Source organism: Caloenas nicobarica, chromosome 1, assembly GCF_036013445.1.
Source record: "Caloenas nicobarica isolate bCalNic1 chromosome 1, bCalNic1.hap1, whole genome shotgun sequence".
Taxonomy (NCBI): domain Eukaryota; kingdom Metazoa; phylum Chordata; class Aves; order Columbiformes; family Columbidae; genus Caloenas; species Caloenas nicobarica.
Genome location: NC_088245.1, coordinates 130,455,008 through 130,474,522, shown reverse-complemented (window position 1 = coordinate 130,474,522; position 19,515 = coordinate 130,455,008). Strand labels below are relative to the sequence as shown.

Here is a 19,515-nt window from a genome sequence, read left to right as displayed (position 1 = left end):
GGGGTCTAGGGTTGGTTGGTCGAAACCTAAATGTCTGACACAACAGCTTCCAGCAGCCTTTTCTAAGGGAGTTAACTGACCAATTACTGCCAGCCTCCAGTATCCCAAATTGCTAAAGGTCCATTCCAACCCCCACCAAGCATCACAAGGGCAGTAGAGTTACCGTGGACAATGCTGATATCTCTTTCCTTATAGAAGTCCCCTATAGTAACAGCAGATCCTTGTTTGGAGGCCACAACACGGACTGTCCTCCTGCTGTCCACACAGTCCAAGTAGGGATCCCAGTCCAGGTTCCTTTTGCTCATTGTTTGTACACCAGAAGTCGCCATACCCAAAGCTTCTCCCATCCGGTCCTGGCAGTAAGATTTAAACCTCCACTGTACGACGGCTGGTTGGGTGGAAGAAGTAGAGAAATGGCAGCGAAGCAGAGCAGGCTGAAACAACATTGCCACCTTCTTCTTCTCAGGCACGGTGACCTGCAACCCTTCCACATCAGCTAAAAGACAAAAACATGAGTGTCATATGCCTCAGCATTGCTTGAAGAGGAAGCTACCGCGTTTTATCACAGCATCATTCTCCCCACGTACATAAAATTTAAATGTCCATCTGCCTCAGGTGCTAGGGTGCAATATGCCTCAATGTATGTAAGCACAAATATTGGCAGCGGTTTGCTTTTTTCATAAGCTACAGACACAATGAAAAACACAGCACGATGGGGCTGAAGGTTCAAATCCTTATGCTCTGTAGAGACCCTAACACAGCAGTATGATGATTCTCCGTTTCTGTGACAGGTTCACAGATAAGGAAGAGATAGTTTAGGGATGGCCATACTCCACTTCTACAGCAGGCCAGCCAAGGGGCCAGATCCTGAGTTCATAATAATCCCAGTGCAGAATAAGTCACTTCCCTGCCAATTTTGGTGGCATCACACCTCCTCTTTAAAGTCAGGCAGCACACAGTGCCTGGCCCAGCCCATTGTGCACTGGTGCCCAGTTAGTGCTGCTTGCTCTGCCAAACTCTAGAGATGCATGAAGGAGCGGATCCAAATCGCATAGCTCCTGCCAGGGCTGGCATGTAGCACTGACAGAAATTGCTCCACGTGGGAGGTGGGGAGAAAAATGGCCCAAACACTCAGGTTTTTCACAGTCCCAGGGAGAAGATGGATCTCCACACATAATGTTTATCTACCAGCTGACGGGAGAGCAGCAGCCTAGAGCTGATGTATTAAGGCCTCAGGGAAGATGCATGGGACTGCTGCCACATCCTTGCGTAGCTTAGGGAGAAGCCAAGAGTCAGTGAGCAATGCCGGCAGAGAGGCCTCAGGAGAGCGAGCTACTCCATCTACCCGCAGAGGAATGGCCGAAACCTCCCACGCATGCCCTTCATTGCTTCCCTCCTCCTTGCGCGACGGGTAGCAATGACTGGGAGTGCTTACACAACACAGGAAACACATGGTGACACTTTCCCAAGCAGGGATGTGCTGGTCTGTGGAGGCACAGAAACAGCTCAGGAGCAAGATGGGAGCATCTAAGAAAGATGATGTTTCTAACCAGGGACACCCTCTTCAGCTAAGGAGTAGGAGGGCCTAACTGCAGCGGTTTGTATGAGAAAAGGGAACCAGTTTCAGTGTGGGAAATATTGATGATGGCAGCTCCCTACACCCGGTTACCACATATCCCAAGGCCCAGAGCAGTGCACAGTGAAAAAGAGGACAAGACCCAAGGAAACATTCAAGAGCATAAAGCAGAAGAGGATATTTACACAACATTAGGATCAACTGATGGACTTAGGGGAAGCTTAAGGAGGAATGAAAGACTGAGGACAAAGAAAGGCTTCCTGATGTTGGGAAGCAGTATGAGAGAAGGGCAAATGCCAAGAAAGAAAACAGATAGAGTAAGGACAAAGTATCAAGGTAAGTATAGGAAGCAGAAGGATAAGCAGGATGACAATCATTGAAGCAGGAAGCTTACATTCAGCTGGAAGAAGCTGAAGAAGGTGTCTCGGTCTAGGTCAAAATAATTTCAAAAGGCTGGAACCAGGTTGCAGGAGATTAAGACATTATGTAGAGATGAGAGGAAATGGAGGCAGCAAAAATAAACCACCCACTCCAGAAACCAGAGATGAAAAGTAGATGGAAGCTGGCAAAAGAAAGTGAAATGACAGGAGATATCTTTAGGATGGGGAAAAAAAAGGCATAGACTAAAGCACTGGAGCTTAAAACAGACAGATAGCAATAAATGCATCAACAGTATGACAGCAGCAGGCACAAAGGAACAAGGTCAAGTTGGAGACAGCTTCAGACCTGAAAAACAGAAGCAAGAAAAGATCCCACGATGAGAAGCCAGAACCAAAGGGAAGTGGAGAGGTTGGACCAACACTGAATATTCCTTTCAACAAGTTATCAATGTCCAAACTATAAATCACAATGAAGTCTATAAACACCTGTCAGGGGATAAAAACACTGTATGGACGGACCGCAGGGGAAAGCATATTTCAGAGAGGCAAGATGGTCACTGATACTAACAAAGAGTTACTGATCTAGGGGGGATTTGACCCTGGGTACTACTATGTGAAGGCTTGCAGCACACAAGGGTGCTATGGCATTTGCACAGGAATGGTATATTATGCATATTCTACTTGTGCCATGTGGAAGTTGCACAGGAGATGTCATCAGTTTTGCCAGAAGTGGTTGGACCCAAATCCAAACACTGAAGTGTGGGTGTTCTCCAGAATACCACGAAACACAGCTGAGGTCCCAACAAGATGCTCCTATGGGAGAGGCAGGGGCATGTGGAAGCTCCTCCACTTCCCCGAGGCGTAGGCAGAGAAATAACTCAGGAAGTGGCAGCTGGGACGGTTCTGCCAGGCTGCCTGTTCCTGGGGACAAGCGGGGCCATGTGGCACTAAGAGAACGTCACCACTTGCTTCTTAAGGTGAACCAAGTGATGACATTGTCTTATTCTCTCCTCTCCAGAGACCTGTGCTTCCCAGGTTGCATCTGAATGCAGGAGAAACTACTAACACCTTGAAAAATGCATGAGTCCAGGTCAGACCTGTATCTGGCAACTCTGTGCCTGACCCCATGCAATGTGTGGCCAAAGCCAGCATGTGACACAGACTGGTCAAGTGACTCATCATGTTACTTCAGCTTCAGGGATAAAACAGTGACACAATGAATATTTAAATCTTTCCCTTGTGAACGAAGTACACTGCTTAGTAAACACAGTGCTTTCAGCTAACCATGCACCATAGCCCCCCTTCCCTGTTAATGAGATTAATGAGTTTGGCAAGCCAGGGACTGCTTTAATAAATGATTAGCTGAGCTTTAGCAAATTCTCATCTGACTAACTTTCCCCACTCCATGCCCATGTGAATGTCTATATCAAGAAAAGAAAAGCAGCTTTTGGGAAAACACAGGAATTCTTTTTCTACCCAAAAGCATTTCGGACATATGCAGTAAATCATCTGGCATCTTCTATATCCTATCCCAAGCTCTTTATTAACTTTTAAAGTATTATTTTCGGATCCTTTCCAGAAATAGCATTTAAGAACAACCCAGTGCCTCAGACTGAGAGACTGGAGCAGTGGAAACTCTACATCTATTTAAGTCAAATTATATATAATTATATATGGCTGAACTGGGAAATTATACACCTGTTATTTCCTCTGCCAAAAAAAAAAGATTGGAATCGATTCATGTAATATGTCACTGCTGTAACAGTGTCCATCAAAAAGGCCAGCAGGATGTTCAACTGCCTGAAGACAAAATGGTGGCTTCACATGTCAGTTATGTCCATGCACGTGAATTATAGAAGTCTGCTTAGGACTTCCTCAACTTCAAGAAGAAACTGCTGACCTCAAAAATCTTCAAGAAACGAGCCAAGATAAGAAAAGCCTCAGATGTATCACAGGACAGAACTCTGGGCTGGTTATACAGCAGAGCAAAAAAAAAAAAGAGTGAAAGATGTAAAAAAGGATGACAAGCTTAGTGACAGCACCATGGTAGCTCTTTGTCTAGTTTAATACAAGTGGGACTAAAAAGAAACCGAATTGTGCTCTGCTATGTTTTGACTAATGCAGACAGAGGAAGATTAGCCCTTGTTTCAAAATCATCATGGAAATATAATTCCTGCACTCCAGAGAAGCAACCTGTTCATTGTGGATTTCACAATGTTTGAACTTTCACAAGAAAAATCTAGCTTGTGGGAGTCTCATGACTACATGACAATTTTGCTTTCCTTCTTTCTTGTTCTCCTAAATCCCCAGGAAAAAATGGTCTGCAAATATTAATTGAGTGCATCCTAAAAACACAGATATCCTTACTCTCAGAAAATAAAAGGAATCCAGTGGTTTGTGTGTCTGTGCATGTGTATATACACACTTCCAGGGAAAGACCTTAAAAATAATCACACTTCAGAAATATAATTGTATGGGTTTTGTCTGTTTCTCATTGGCAATGTGTATTTGTCTCCTTTCTCTGATTCTTTTCCTGAACTGTCCTCAGATTATGCATTCAAACTATGCAATCAACATTACACACAAGCTATTGCTAATACATTTTAGTGGTGATTAAAGAAAATTCCAGGAAGTGATTATAGAGGGGGATATTTGTAAGGGCGCATTTGAGCCTTGTGAGCCTGATCTTCATAACTGCCTTCCATGAGTAAAAGAGAGAAGGCAATTGAGAGTTGATAATTTAGGCTCCTGCTTTTCACTTGCCCTCCGGAGAAGCCTTTGCCTCCCTGAGGCTAGATGAATCCCAGGAAGACTTAGCTTCGCTACACAGCCTTAAGTTAGCCTTTTTCAATAGAATCATAGAATGGTTTGGGTTGGAAGGGACCTTAAAGATCATCTAATTAGAATGAAGTTGACCTGAGGCACTAATCCCTGTGAATAATGGCAAAGTCAAATACTGTAGTTTCATGTAATAGGTCTCAGACGGCATCCTTCTAGCGCATAAGATTTGAGTCCAAGACAAGGCAGTACACGTTATTCTTCAGGTCAGCATGGGTCTTCCTATCTGTGCATGCATCACATCTCTTTCATTGCAATTATTTGGCTCACACTACCACTTGCCTGAGGCAGGATAGCTGATGCTATGAAACTACAAAAACTACATCCCTGGTTTTTATGCACCTTTATTGATAGGAGTGGCAGTTTAGCACACAGGAGAACCAAGTCCCTGGGTCCCAGACCAGGCACCTCAGGGAAAACTATTCCTAGACCATACCTAAGGGCGTTGGCAGAAAAGCATACTTTCCTTAGTAAGAAATACTGCTCCTAGGGTAATTTATATCACTTCCCTAAACAAAATAAACTGTTGGGCAAAAGGATGCTTCATCTTTCCTTTCTGTGCCTTGGCTACTATGCATCAATTAAGTGTTCTTTCCCCCACTGCTGAACACAGGCACACCATCCACACTTTGAAATGTGGATCAAGCCTGAATCAGGAAGTGCAAGATCTGGGCTTGGAGACTGAAAAGTCAGAGATGATAAGCAGATGTAAACAGGTGAGCAGAGAGACAGTGGAATCACTGAGATTGTGTTATACAGATTGTCTACTCATGCTGGACTAAAGCAAGTCCATGCAATTAATCATCAAAAGCCATCACCATCACATTGTGTTGAGTGGCTTATGGGAAATGAATTGGATGTCTTTGTCTGGTTCCTATCAGACTTGTGTTCTTAGCTCTGTGGCCACTAATTGTCCACTTTTTTAGCCAGCAAGAAAACAATGCCTAAATAGGTCGGCTGCAGCTGAAGTGAAAGCATACTACTGCTTTTTACAGCTCTGTAGCAAAACTGAAAATTTCAGCTCACTAACTGCTTAACCTGCAAAAGGGCAAAATCAAAGCAGTCGGAGAAAAGCATGGTCTTGCACTCCCAACACTCACAGCACAGAACCTCAATATGAAAACGCTCCATATAGGACACAGCCCAGACTCTGTAAATTGACTGCAGCAGACACTGGACTATTCCTTGCTCTTCCCCATCCTCTGTGATGCTGTCCCCCAGGTGCCTCATGTTTCTGACTCCTCTAGGGAAGTACACAGCCCTGAAATGGCAAGGACTGCATAAGAGCTTTCACAAGAGCTCAGGACATTTCATGGGCTTTTCTAGGTATCAGTCATCACCAGCTTCCTGGCACTCATTACACTCTCTTACGACCTCCTGCTCCTTTCACACATTCACAATAGTCACCCTGGATGTTCTCAGGTGAATTACCTCAGCTTTGGCCACCAGATCAAATCCACCCTGTTTTATTACTGTCTGAAAGCTGTTACGATTGTCAGATGGCTCCTGGTTTACAGTCTTGGTTCAGCATCCCAGACATCAGTCCCAGAACTACCACTCAGCAATTGGTCACCATCAGAAGCCTGAGAACAAAGGAAATGGCAAGAGTCTCTTCAAGCCATATGACACCAAGCCATAACACCTGTTCTTGGGATGGCATTGAGATCTCCACTAGTACCAGTCCCAGCCAAGGTGATCTCACAGGAATAAAAAGAAAAATGTGAGATTTCTTCTGAGTTACACACAGCTTATGCTATGTTCAGCCAGTCAAGGGAAGTCAGATGAATACTTAAGTCAAGGCAGATAAAACAGTTCATCCATTTCCCTGCCTTCCCAAGAAGTCTGCTCAGTTGGCCAGGAAACAGCAAAGCACAACTGTGCTCTTGCGTACCCCCTCTGCCTGCTCTCCTTAACTGTGGCTGGGAAAGCAGAGGTAGTAAATCTACCAGTCTTTGTACTGTATCATTGCATTGCAGTGGCTCTTCCGCACAGGGAGAGTAAACAGGTACCAAGTGCTAAATTATTGGTGAAAAATTACTTAACAGGGATAGAAAACCACATTTTAATGTGGACAGTCTTCTAACTGTAATCTTTCCAAGATTAGCCTGGGTCATGAGGCAGAAAAAAATTTGCTCTGCTTGTTTGATAGGTAAAATTGGAGCTCAGTCTCCAGTGCAACACTTCTCTCTAGTTTTAAATGCATTAGGAATGACAGCATTAATAAGAATAATGGTAAACACGAGGGAAGGATTCAGTCTAGGGTAAAGCTGCACTCGGTAGTTTACAAGAAACAGCTTTATACAGGTGTTTAAGGATACTTGACAAATTGTACCTTCTTTTTCTGGAATGAGAAGAATACAGCCCCACACACATCCTAACACGTGCCACTTCACAGGAAGGAATAAAGGATGACCTGCTCTTCATCCTTTTGCTGTTGTTATTAAAATAGTAGCTTTAGGTACATGTAAGAGCAGGGTAAAAGGAAGAAAAGCCAAACCAAATCCACTGTATCTCACCCAGGAATTTTTGAAATTGCTATAAGTAGTCACAGTGCACAAAACCAAACAGAAGATAAATGCAAGTGCCAAAAATTAAAGACAAACAAAGGACAGAGAGGAATTATTGCTGGGAGGAAAGGAACTGCAAGTGCTGATTAGAAATTTCTCAGCCCATCTCGAGGAGGGAGGAGGGGAGAGAAGGGGGCAAGAGCCTCTCTCTCCTTCTGCTCCCTTTTGTCTCCCTGCTTCCTCCTCATCTTGCACTCTGTCTTTTACCCTGGCCCCTCCACCTCCCAACCCCCACTCCTCTTTCCCAGAGTGGAGTGTACCACTCTGGCTCGATTAGGGCTCCTTACCTTGATGCAGACCTCTCATTCCTTTGTACAGCCACTGGGGAGAGGAAAATTTTGAATCCCCGTTTGCTAGCCTCTCTCCCTTTTCTGTGCAAACACGTTCACACTCACACACACACCTTTGCTTATATGCTTTCTCTCAGCCATGAAAAAGGACAGCAGCGCCTGCTCTGTCGCTGGGCAGCGGGGCCTGGGAGGCTGGAGGGGAGCAAGCTGACACCGGCTACCTCCATCTCTCAGCACACGGCTAACCTGTTGCCCACCGGAAGCCTTTGCCTGCCGGCGGTGGACAGCAGCAGCAGCAGCCAGTCCTGTCTCAAAAATCCAGGACCAGAGGAGACTGGAAGGTCTTCCTACTGCAGTGGTACCTCTTTCTGCATACACCTTGCATGCTCCAAACAGCAGTGGCTGCCAGTAATCATGAACTACCTTTAATGGAGGGAGAAAGGTGTCAACAGCCCAGCCCTTTAGCTTGATGGAAGTCCTGATTTAGCCAGACACGTCCAGATAACAAAGCTCGCTAAAAGGAGGGAGGAATGTAATGTCATGTTTATCTACACCCTGTACTCCTTTACCAGTCCCTGGATGATATTTATCAGCATACTATGGCTAGTAGGAAAGGAGTGGTAGTTGTGGGTGTGCTGGCACTCCAGACCAACTCAGTGAAGTGGGATACATTCGGAAGCAGCCAAATGGCAGGGAGGGAGGCCAGAGGGGAGGATGAGCTGGAAGCTGCCAAAGCCCCAGATGAGGCTGTGAAACCCTGGAAGGGAACAGTAGGCAGGCACCGGTGTTGAAGATGACTCAGAGTGAAAAAGCAAGAAAAAGGGGTGGGTGGGTGGTGGGAGAGAGGTGTTATGACTAAAAGCCGAATTTACTGCCTGTGAATTCTAAACCTGAATAGGAAGAGGGAAGAGCCCGAGGTCTTTTTTGTGGGATACATTGGTGGTGGTGGGAAGTATATGCCATTTAATCCAAGTGTGTCTGTTACTTCTTTCAGCCTGTAACCAGTCTGCCCGGCTAAGTCAGCCCGCTGCAACGTTTCCTACAGCCTCCTGCCTGTGCCTGGCTGCTGCACTGGCCCAGAGGACGCAGATCCTGCAGCTGACCTGACAGGGTTCCCTCTTTTTCCCTCATTCCCGGCCGCTCTCATTCCCCTGTAATCCCTACCCTCTACTTTCTCTGCTGTCCAGCTCACAGACCCAGCCCCTTTCCAACTTGTTCCCCCTGCTATCTCCCCATGGCAGAGCCCTCTCTTCTCACCTCTCCGGCTTCCCTCCTCCTTGCTTAGGGAGGGTTTGCCCGACCTCTTTGAGAGCCGTCCGAGCAAGATGTGCTTGGTGAGCTGCACTGGGGGCGGCAGTCCCATCCTGTGCTCACAAAGGCTTGGGCACAGCTGCACCATCACTGGGAAAGCCGGATCCTGGCCCCCTGGAAGCCGGGGCAGAGGCAAGGCAGCCCCCTCCTTGCACACCTCTGTTAGACGGTGAGTGCGGCCAGGACACCGGGAAAGCACAAGTTCCTGCAATTGTTCCCGGCCCAGCGTGGCCGCGCGGGGGTTGTCGCCATCCCCCCTACACCGCGGCCAAGGACACTCTGGCCACCCCCCGCGCTCCTGCTGCTTCCCACCTTCCCCGCCGCAAGCTCGTTCCTCTCCCCCCGCCCCCCGCGATAAACACTGGCCCAAACGCCCCCCGCACCTTGCGGACCTGCATCCACAGGCCGCCGGCCAGGCAGAAGCCGCCGGCTGCCTTTCCCCGTCCCAAATGGGATCAGTCCTGTCCGCGAAGTCTCCTCAAACTGCACCGCGGGACACCCTCGTAAAGACCCCCAGCCCACGCTGGCTCCCTCCGCCGCTACGCTCCCGCAGCCTACGGGGGCATTTCTCCAAACCTCCCATTTTCCTCCTAAAGAAAGACGTAGAGCCCGCGGGACACCGCACATGCACGTCGGGGCGGCCAGGATGCCTATGCCCCCGCCCGGGGCCCTACCTGCGAGCCATAGGACGACGATCCAGCCCAGGACGTGCCCATCCATCTTCCCGCTGGCCCCAGCGGCGCGGCGGGCGGGCGGCAGGCGCGGGGCGGGAGCGCCGCGGGGCGGGTACGACCATGCCGCGGGGCGGTGGGAGAGGCCCGGGGGCGGCCCCGCCCGGCGCGCCCGCAGCCCGCTCCGGCAGCGGCCTCCCCGCAGAGCCGGCCGGGCTGGCGGTGAGCGACCGCACCGTGTGGCTCCGCTTCGCTCCGCTCCTCCCCCGGCGGCGGCCGGGGGGGCCGCTTCGCAAGGCCGCCCCCGCGGCTGTCCGGGCGCGGCGGCAGGCGGGGACAGCGCGGCGGGGTTGGGGCGGAGGGCGCCGCTAGCGGGAGGCAAGCGGAGGGGGCACTGCTTCCCGAAACTGCTTCCCTCCCTCCGGCAAAGGCGAGTTTCGGCTGGCAGGTGCCGCTGGGGAGCTTCCGCCGGGGGGCCGCCGGAGCTCTCCTCAGCGCACGGGCATCCTGGCACGCTTCTCTGCAACTACTTCAGGCGCCGAGCCCAGAGCGACGCGCGGCCCCGGCTCCCCCGCGGGCCGTGCAGCGGCCTCTGCCGTGGCCCCGTCCCCGCTTACAGCTTCTTTAGTAAGCACTTGAAAATGTCCAGTCTGATAATCTATCCTCCTCAAATTAACCAAATGTGTACCTTGGGAAATGCATGTAGCCTGTTCCAATTCTGAGTTTCCCTGGGGTTTCCATTTCCTGCATGGGCACTGCGACTAATTACTGTAATTTTAGATAAAGAGGGGATATAATTTTAGATTAAGAGGAGGTGTTCTGGCAGTTAACAACGGACAGCTGAGTTGTGGGGTGTTAAGTTTTAATGCCAACAAGATATTGGAAGGGGATGGAAGTTTTTTGGAAGGAAAGGGACAGCCAACTAGAAATACAGCTAAAGAAGATCCTTTTTAAAAATATGGATGTTGCTCTGAAATTAAATGGTCCTGACCACAGTGGACCCACATGTGTACATATCTACTGTGCTTAAAACTTCTAAACTTTCTGAGAAAGCTAAATAAGTCAATGAATTATTCATTATATTCATTATTAGTGCTGGCTAAACAGCAGCATGCTTTCTTTGGTGGCTCAGCACCAAAGAGAAGCACCTTACGACATGGCACTCACCATTCCCAGAACCCAGCACCGCTTCCGTTTGCACGTTGTTCATCTTCAGGCGTTTTTCTTTCAGGGGCTTGGCTGTTGTTTGTAACCAAAGTTTGCATTCTGCAAATGTTGATGATCCACATGGGAGATGGGAGTAGTCTTCAGCTTCTTCTCATCTGGAATCTGCCAAAGAACATAAACAATTCTGATTTTCTAACACAAAGCTGGGCCCCAGAAGTGAGCTGCACTAGGTGTGTCCTGCTACTAAAGGCAGGGTGCACAGGGATGCCTACGGTAAAATGGTACAAGCCATTTGCATTCTAGCAGGTATTTTCCAGTTGCCTGTACATTCCTCATAATTTTGCCTTTCAGACTGAACTTCTCTACAGGCAAGATAAGCTTTTTTCAAAAGCGTGAATAAAAATCGATCAATAATTTCTGAATGAAAAAGCAAACCAGCATGTTTGCTATGATAAAAGATGTGTTGAAACATTTGGGTTGTTTTTGAACAGTTGTAGTCCCTCTGTTAATATAGTTAAAGTGGAATTAAGCAAGGAGACAATCCCTAGGCAGGCAGTCTGTTTTTAAGTGTTTTATTCAGAGCTATTCAATGTTATTTAAAAACACTTTTCACATAGAAGTTTATTTTTATTCAACATTGCTTTAAAAAAAAATACACACCCACTGCAATCAGTGCCATGATGTTCCTCTGACCTGATACATCATGAGTTTAACTGTTTTGCAGTACTAGCTAAAAGCCACTATTAAGAGCTACGACCCTGTTATACTATATAGTGTATATACACAACAGCGCACAGTGCCACTCTCCTTCAGCACACAGTGATCTGACATCCCACTGCTTTTGTGCATACTTGCAGGCAACGTAGAAACTCTCATTAGGGCCACAACTTCAGCCTCAAGAAATACATGTAGTTCCAGAAAGCTCAGATGGAGCTATACTACTTTGCATCAGCTGGGGACCTGCCTCACCATTGTTACATATCCATAGGGTATAATCCATGAAGGTTTGTTTGGGCTAAATTAAGACTCCTTAAAAGGTGAACACAAAGCTATTTTTTCTCTCCCTTCCTTAACCGTTTTTCCTGATAACCCTCAAAATTTCAAGTGAAATCCTGCTGCCTTGCCTTTCTGTAACTTAATTGGCCAGGAGTCTGATCCAGAGTTTCCTGAGACAATGTTGATATTATCTCATATGTTTAACATTGGGAGCGGTACAATCCCTTATGCGTCACTATTGATAGCTACTCCTAGGGGTTTTTTTTAATCTACTCCAGCTTTTGCAAATAAATTTGGCATACGTCAGTTTAGCAAAACTTTTGACTCACAACAAAGGAAGGAAAGATTTTCAATACAAGGAAGCACCATTGTTTTGCATGTAATGTTGGATTTATAGCTGCTTTGAAATTTTCATACACTCAAACTCACTGTACGGTTCTCTTTCACGTAATGTGAGCTGTCATTTGTATATATGCATGTATGATGGATGCCCGAGCCCTGAAGAGATGTTCCAGATCTCTGTAGACCTTTGATCTGAGTATTACAACATCTGAGCTGGCTTAATAGTTAATGTTGGGATGTTGTCTTTCATTTTAGCCAGTTCTTGGAGACAGCTGCATGACTGCAGTTAGCCCCATTTCACCTTCAAACAGTGGATACATTCCTATGCAATTAGCCAGATCTCTTCAAGCCACAGCCCAGCAGGGATTCTTTGTCCTCTGGAAAACAGCATACTGATAGACTTCAACCTTATCTGCCGTAGGCACTTGACAGCCTTGATACTGGATGACCAAATTCCCCATACCTACCCTGGATAATTTAGCCCCAGACTGAATCGGAAGAATAGCACGCTACAACACCATTTGATATTAGTGGTACTGCGACTCTGTTTGGAGAAATTCTCTAAGCAATGAGATAATGAACAAATTCAGTTGAACAGTAGAGAAACAAACAAAATCAATCACTTTTTACTCATGCTGTAGCAGCTGCTGGCTCTTTTCAACTACTTCATTCCTCCCTGGCTCCTTTCATCTTCCAAAATCAGTCTTTTGTGGTCATTTCCTCTGTTGATAAACAGAGTCAGCTTTTTAATAAGTTACCAGCATTAGGATTGATTTACACCAGCACCTCACTCAGAATGATCCATCTCATCAACAACCCTGAAAATGCGCTATGCTGCATGAAAATACTTCTCTTCATGCGTACTTTTGCACATCCATTCAGCTCCTTGGATTTCCCTTGTACAAATTTCCATAGAAACAGTGATTTCAACAGCTTTCTGGGATGTCATACTAGATTCAGCCATTAGACACTGCTCTCTTGATTTAGTACTGAGACCAGCACATTACAGAAGCTATTAGGTGACACATCATCAAATCATAGCATTTAGTGAGTCTCTTAGAATAGCTACTAACTAAAACTTTTCCTTGTTTGCTTTGTTACACTGGAATCTCTTATTACTTGTTGATAGCTTCACAGCAAGTCATTGCTGAAATATATGCACTCTCTGTATATGTTGTTTTTTTCTGAGCTGCCTGGCTACATTTGATAGCACAATAATACGGAGCTTTTATTTCCCATTAACGTCAGGAGTGGGTGATATGGATATATAAACTGCTTTCATTCGTAACCATGATGTTTGTACCAACAAACGTTTTGAATACTTAATGGAAAAATTTGATGTCTCGTTCCAGTAAACCTTGAGTTCTGCAATATAAATTCAGCACCAGAAAAAAGCCAAGAGGACAGCATCTTTCTATAGCATTCACTTCTCTGTATGTATTTCTGTGCTGCTCCTGATTCTTTTTTAGACACTAAAAATCATGGCGTACCTTTGTTACACTTTCAGAGGCAACCTGATATTTTCACTTAAATAAAATACTAAGTGCACATCAGCAATAACATTTTGTGAAGTTATTATATAGGTACACAATCATAAGTGAATCATCCTAGCTCACAATCTTTTGTGTGTCACTATATGCAAAAATACACAGAATAGGAATGAGAAAAACTCTGCTTGTATATCTACAGATAACCAAGGAGATAACAGTTAAGCTCTCTATGGTTTTGGTTGTAGAGAAATTGTGAGGAGCACAAATATCTTCAGGGAGCTGGAGTTCACAAACTGGATTTTTGTGATTGTCTAATCCAGCTTTCTTATTAAAATAGGCCCCATCACTTGCCACAATACATCCTGTTTGAACTACAGTGGAACTGTTAGAAAAAGAATCACAGAATGCTTTGGGAAATGCTTTGGAAGAGACCTCACCCTGCCCTTAATTTCATCTGACTTAACTTCCTAGTACTGACAAGCTAGATGTAAAGGCCTTCTTAAGGCATTTCTGAACAGAGGAAACAACAGACTATGATCAAAGCACTCTTTAACATTCTCTTTGGAAGTTCAACAGACTGATATTTTGCTATATCCTTGAGCTAACACCTGATCTGAAGAGAGCATCCCAGACACAGTTGCTAAAAGCATGAAAGCAGAAGTACTACAGCATCATCACTCCTGATTAATATTTCTTTGTTTATCCTTACTGGGATTGTGCTGTTAGTCCTTTTGACATAGCATCGTATAGGGAGCTCATCTTTGGTGGATATCCCCTACGTCATTAGCTCTTCCCTCAATTTTTGCGTCATTTGCAAATATCTGTGATGACTGAATGTTCCCTTCAAAGGTACCAACAAATATTTAGTTGTATGCAGCCAAGAAATGACCTAAAAAAGATCTTGCTGAAAATGCGCAGTTACAATTCCTCATTTAAAATTATATTTTGAGACATCCTAAGCTAATGTTTTAACTGGCGAGTGGATGGTCTGTATCATTGCATTTCTTTGATTTAGTGTTGTGTGGTCAAGCCACGTGCCTCACATGTCTGAATGCACCACCTTTAGAAACCACACTTAATATCTTTTTGATACAATTAGAAACCAATGCGACAGAATCTATTTTCTGTAAACCCATGTTGATTGGTATTAATTACATTTTCTTTAATTTGTTATTGACACAACTCTTCTGACAGGTCTGTAATTACCTAGGTCATCCTACTTAGGGCCAGATCCAAAACGAGACTTTGGAAAGTTTTTGGCACCTAACATTTAGAAATGCAATCTAAAAACCTCTAATTCAGCAGCAACTTGAGACTGAAAGCACACATGTACTGTCAAAGTCGAGTACATACTTAAAATTTTCCTTCTCTGCATACCCAGATAGTCCTGAGCACACAGGTGTCTAATAAGCACCCAAGCTAAGGCTTACATACCTTTGAGTTGTCGCAGCCAGGTCCATTTTCCACCTGAAAACCTAGTCTTATCAGATACTAAGGATTTTCAGTATTTGTCCAGGATACTGGAACAATGTGGTGGTTTCACTGGAGCCACGGCACAAAAGATATTTGAAATTGATGGCATAGAGGGGATGCAGCTGTACCACACATGGGCAGCTAGTTGCCATGTACCTTGTAACAGATTTAGTTGTTCTGGGATGTGCTGGTCAGCAGGGTTACAGCGCTTGCCCAGGAAGTCCCATGCATCCCACAACCCCATGACCTGCCGCACTGGAACTCCAAGCATAAATGCTAATATTCCTAAAGAGCAGACAGAAGCCTAAAAGTTCTCACTTGAGTTCCCCCAGAAACCTGGAAGGTGTTGATAGCACCTATGAGGCCTGATCCAGGACACTCACAGTAGGTCTAACACTCAGCAAAGCGCTGCAAAGGCAGGTAAGGGAACGAGGTGTGGGGATGTGGCTCACCTTTTGTAAAAAGGCATCCTGACTCCTTGGTGTTCAAAGTAACATCTTTAATCATACAGCTGAGATGCAAGGCATCCTCCACTCATTTTGCAGTTGTGGCACTGTTCAGAAAGAAACCCAAGTTTCGTTATGTCAAAAGGAGTGAGAGCAAGAGAAAGCTGATGGCTATACCTTACTGGTTAAATCATTTGCCTAGGGAAGGGGTAGCCTGCAGGTTCCAAACCCTTAAATGTTTATGCATTACATATGAAAGAATAAAAATTATTGAACTTGAAAGGCAAAGTTCCCACTTTATACCACTCTCCTAGTTTCTGTGGAAACTAGGTTTAAAACCTCCATAACCAATCTGAGAAAGACATCAAGTGTGAGATTAGGTGTTGAAAGCTTTTCTACACACCCACAAAGGAGTGCTGAGGGACAATGGCATAAGTGTACCCTGGCTCCTCCCACGCCCATCACAAGATCCATCAGCCCATCAAAGGCCCATCTCCACAAGTCCAGAGGAGCACAAGGACACAATGGCAGAGAGGTACCTAAATTAAGGACTCAGAGGAAGGGAAAACCCCTCCCAAGGCTGTCCCAGGAAAGCCTCAGCCCTAGGCTGCAGACATGAAGCCCATCAAGACAGGTCAACACCACAGCAACTTCATGACTGAGGGGGGTTGCAGCCTATGGATATAGAACACATTATGGGATGCAGGGGAAGAGCATTTTGGGATTGCACAGGACTTCTTATGGATGCTCCGGGGAAGAATCAAAGGCAAAGAACAGGAGAGATCTAGGTGATTTGGTAAGGAAAAAGTGTGGGAAAATAGAGGGATAAGGGTTTGCTGGTTGATATGCCTGTCCGACGTGCCCTGCACCTGCTCAGCACAGCCCATTCCTATCTTCTTAATAAATTCCTTTAAAACTTCTTCTCAGTGACGGAGTCTCTATTTTGGATGTATGCTTGTGTATGGGGGTCTGAGTGACAGCCTTTAGTCAAGCCATGGGTTGGAGAGCCTGTGTGCCTGAGTGACAGTGACTGGAGAGACAGGAGTGAGTCAATTTAAGTGTCAGCAACTGGAATGGGTCCTCAGGTCATAGGGGCCCTCCAGCAACTGGAGCGAGTGAGTGTCTGGGTACCAGAAGCTGGGCTGGGGCCACAGGCACCATGTGCCTGGGTGCCAGCAGCTGGAGAGACCCAAGTGAGTGACAAGTGCCGTCCACTCGAGTGGACCAGGTGTCAGAAGCCCTTAAGTCAGTGGTGCCAGGGGGAGCGTGACTGTGAGTGTGTGAGCACCAGTAACCATCAAGCTGGACTAGCTGGCAAGGGGCTGGTGTACCCTGGGAGCCAGGGGTGGGAGGCAGGGAGAGCAGACGGTGCATCTCTCATGGTAAGACCCCAGGAGGAGTTGGCATGTTGGACTGGGAATACATGCTCCACCTCGCTTCAGTTGGACCTGGGAACATGGAGCTGTGCCAGTCTCACCTCTCTTGGGCTGATGGATCTGGCCCTATTACCCTAAAGGAAACAGAAAATATTTCACTTTGTGGGACAGTGCTGTAGCCCCAGGCCAGCACATGAGTGGGCAGCAGCAGCTGAGGTCACTGCCGTGTTTTTTAGAACAACCTTTCTCATTCCTTCTGAGGAACAACTGTAAAACATACCTTGAAAAGAAAATTATAGCCATCAATCCTGAATGAATGAAAATGCATTAGTGGCAGACAAGTGCATAAACTCCATTTTGAGATATCTGACAAAGTCCATGCATTGATGGGAAAGCACAGGCTCCCAGCTCTGGAGCTGAGTCCTAGGCCAGGTACCTAAGAGTTAGGTGTTGGCATATCAAGTTATTTAATTGAATTAAGTGTTTAAAAAAAAAGTAATACATAAATACTGGCACAACACTTGCTTTTAGCTGCTGGAATGGCCCCAGTGCTACAAAAGTTATTTACAAATCAGTATGAATGGTCCAGAGAACTCCTTTGCCAGCTAGGTTAAACAACAGACAATTGAAGAGTTAAAACATGAGTTTCTTCAGAGACACTGGGCTCTCCCCGGTGCCCTGGGGAAGAATACTGATGACATGGCCCCCACTCCACGTAGGAAAATCCTTTCTCCACTGCTTATGAATTTTATTTTCCAACCACACCTCTAGCCCTAGGAGAGCTATTGCTGGAGCCTTGTGTTTTTCAAACAGTTGATGCATGCATTATCTGAATTTCTTTAAAAAGGACTGCTAAAGGGTGGGTCCCAAAGCAGCATACTAGAGAAAAGAACATGGTGTGAAAGTAAAACAAATGTCCACAGATCCTAGCAACAACTCTTAGTGTAATGTAACAGTAAATACTTGCCTTTTTGCCTGAAAAACAAGACTCTGTGCAGAAGTTTGTGTTTATGAGTTATTTCTTGCAGTCTCTCCTCAGAGATTTAGTGTTAATGTATCAGGAACTAGACCAGAATACAAATTATTTTCCACAACAGTGGAAGTGACTTTAAAAACACTTACCCATTCTCATTGAGTTTACATCACCATTTTATATGTTTTTAACAATGTGATTGACTCCTGTATGTTTAACAGCAAATTCAGTAACTGGTTCACAAACATAAACTAAACTGTTTCACCAGATTCGAGCAAGACAGAGTAACCTCCAGAAGACTAAACTGTGCCAGCATCGTTTAACCTTCAGAGAAACCAGCCACTAGTGAGATGCAAGAGCAATCTGATCTGACCTTACCTGCCAGCAGTTACAGCAGTGATAAACATAATCAGCTAAGCCAAGGATTTAAACAACAGCTACATCCTTTGGAGCTAAACAGACTTAAGATACCTAAATGGAAGATGAAAAAAGCAGCTCAAATGAGGGGGAGAGGTAGAGTTTTCCAGTGATTTGGAAATGCATGGAAGTGTTTTATCACCATTTTATCCTCATGTCTAGGTTTATGGTAAATTCAAGAGGACTCTGGAATAGAGTATTGGAAAGAATCTTCCAGGCTGGGGCTACACCATTCATTTTTATCGAGACTGCCTGGGTAACTCCACTGAAGATGGCTTTGTGAGAAGCAGTGTGCTAGCTCCTGTTCCGCTGCACTATGCAGGCTTTGCAGGAACTGCAACCACATGCTGAAAGAGATCCCTCAAAAGACAAGGGGAACAGTGAGGAATGTGAGACCCATCACATGCCTGGGACAGCAAAACTTAGTCAGAATTTAATCAGGGCCTATGACAACACTACCACTTCAGTAACCCTGTCTCAGGTCAAACACAGGGTCCTCTGTTGCAGGTAACCAGATTTCACAATTCCTTCTGTAAACTAATTAAACTTTGTTTTAAAGCCACTTGGAGTTTTTGCCCTGCTAATTTTTTTTTTTTCTATGGCCAGTGAAGATCATTTGTTTTTTTGAGAGAGATCAATAGAAAGCTTAAGGGGGGAAGCAACTGGTGCTTCAAGACGATGCAGATCAGATTATATCCAGCCTTTATCTTATCAGAACTGTGACTCACTATGCAAACTTTCGGTGAAGGAAGTGTCAATTATGTCAATGAGATAGATGAAAGGAAACAAAACAAACCAACACATCCCTCCCCCCCAACCACACACACACACACAAAAAAACCCCCTACAAAACAAAACTAACCAACCAACCAACACCACAAAAAGAGAGTCTGGACAGCAGAGCTCCCCGATTATTTTTAGTAAGCAAGTTTGCCTTTCCAAGAACACTTTGTGTGTGTGTGTACAGATGGACATATCTATTTGCATAAATAACCGTAGTGACTCTTTGTTAGGATTTTACTAGATTCAGTATATAACATTAATTCAGATTGAGAGGGTATAGAGGAGTATAACTTTTGTTTTGAAAGCTCGGTATACTGCCGTTTTGTGAGAGTGGGGAGCCTGCGTTTTGAATGTCTACGAGAACTTGGTGCAAGCAATTGCTCCCACTAGGCACCTCTCATCCTTCAGCACTCAAAAAC

At 45.5% G+C, this 19,515-nt stretch overlaps 1 protein-coding gene across 2 annotated transcripts in view; it reads right to left on the bottom strand.

Annotated features, from left to right (window-relative positions):
• Positions 1 to 9,749, bottom strand: part of ILDR2 (immunoglobulin like domain containing receptor 2) — a 42,154-nt gene extending 32,405 nt beyond the window's left edge. Inside the window, exons 1-2 of one of the 2 annotated variants that reach the window (XM_065654862.1) lie at positions 9,637 to 9,749; positions 164 to 496 (exon numbers count right to left, since the gene is read on the bottom strand). In XM_065654862.1, coding sequence (XP_065510934.1) covers positions 164 to 496; positions 9,637 to 9,682 — 379 coding nt within the window. In that variant the 5' untranslated portion in view covers positions 9,683 to 9,749. The remainder of the gene's footprint in view (positions 1 to 163; positions 497 to 9,636) is intronic. The other variant, XM_065654854.1, reaches the window with a different exon arrangement.
• Between the last annotated feature and the right edge of the window lie 9,766 nt (positions 9,750 to 19,515).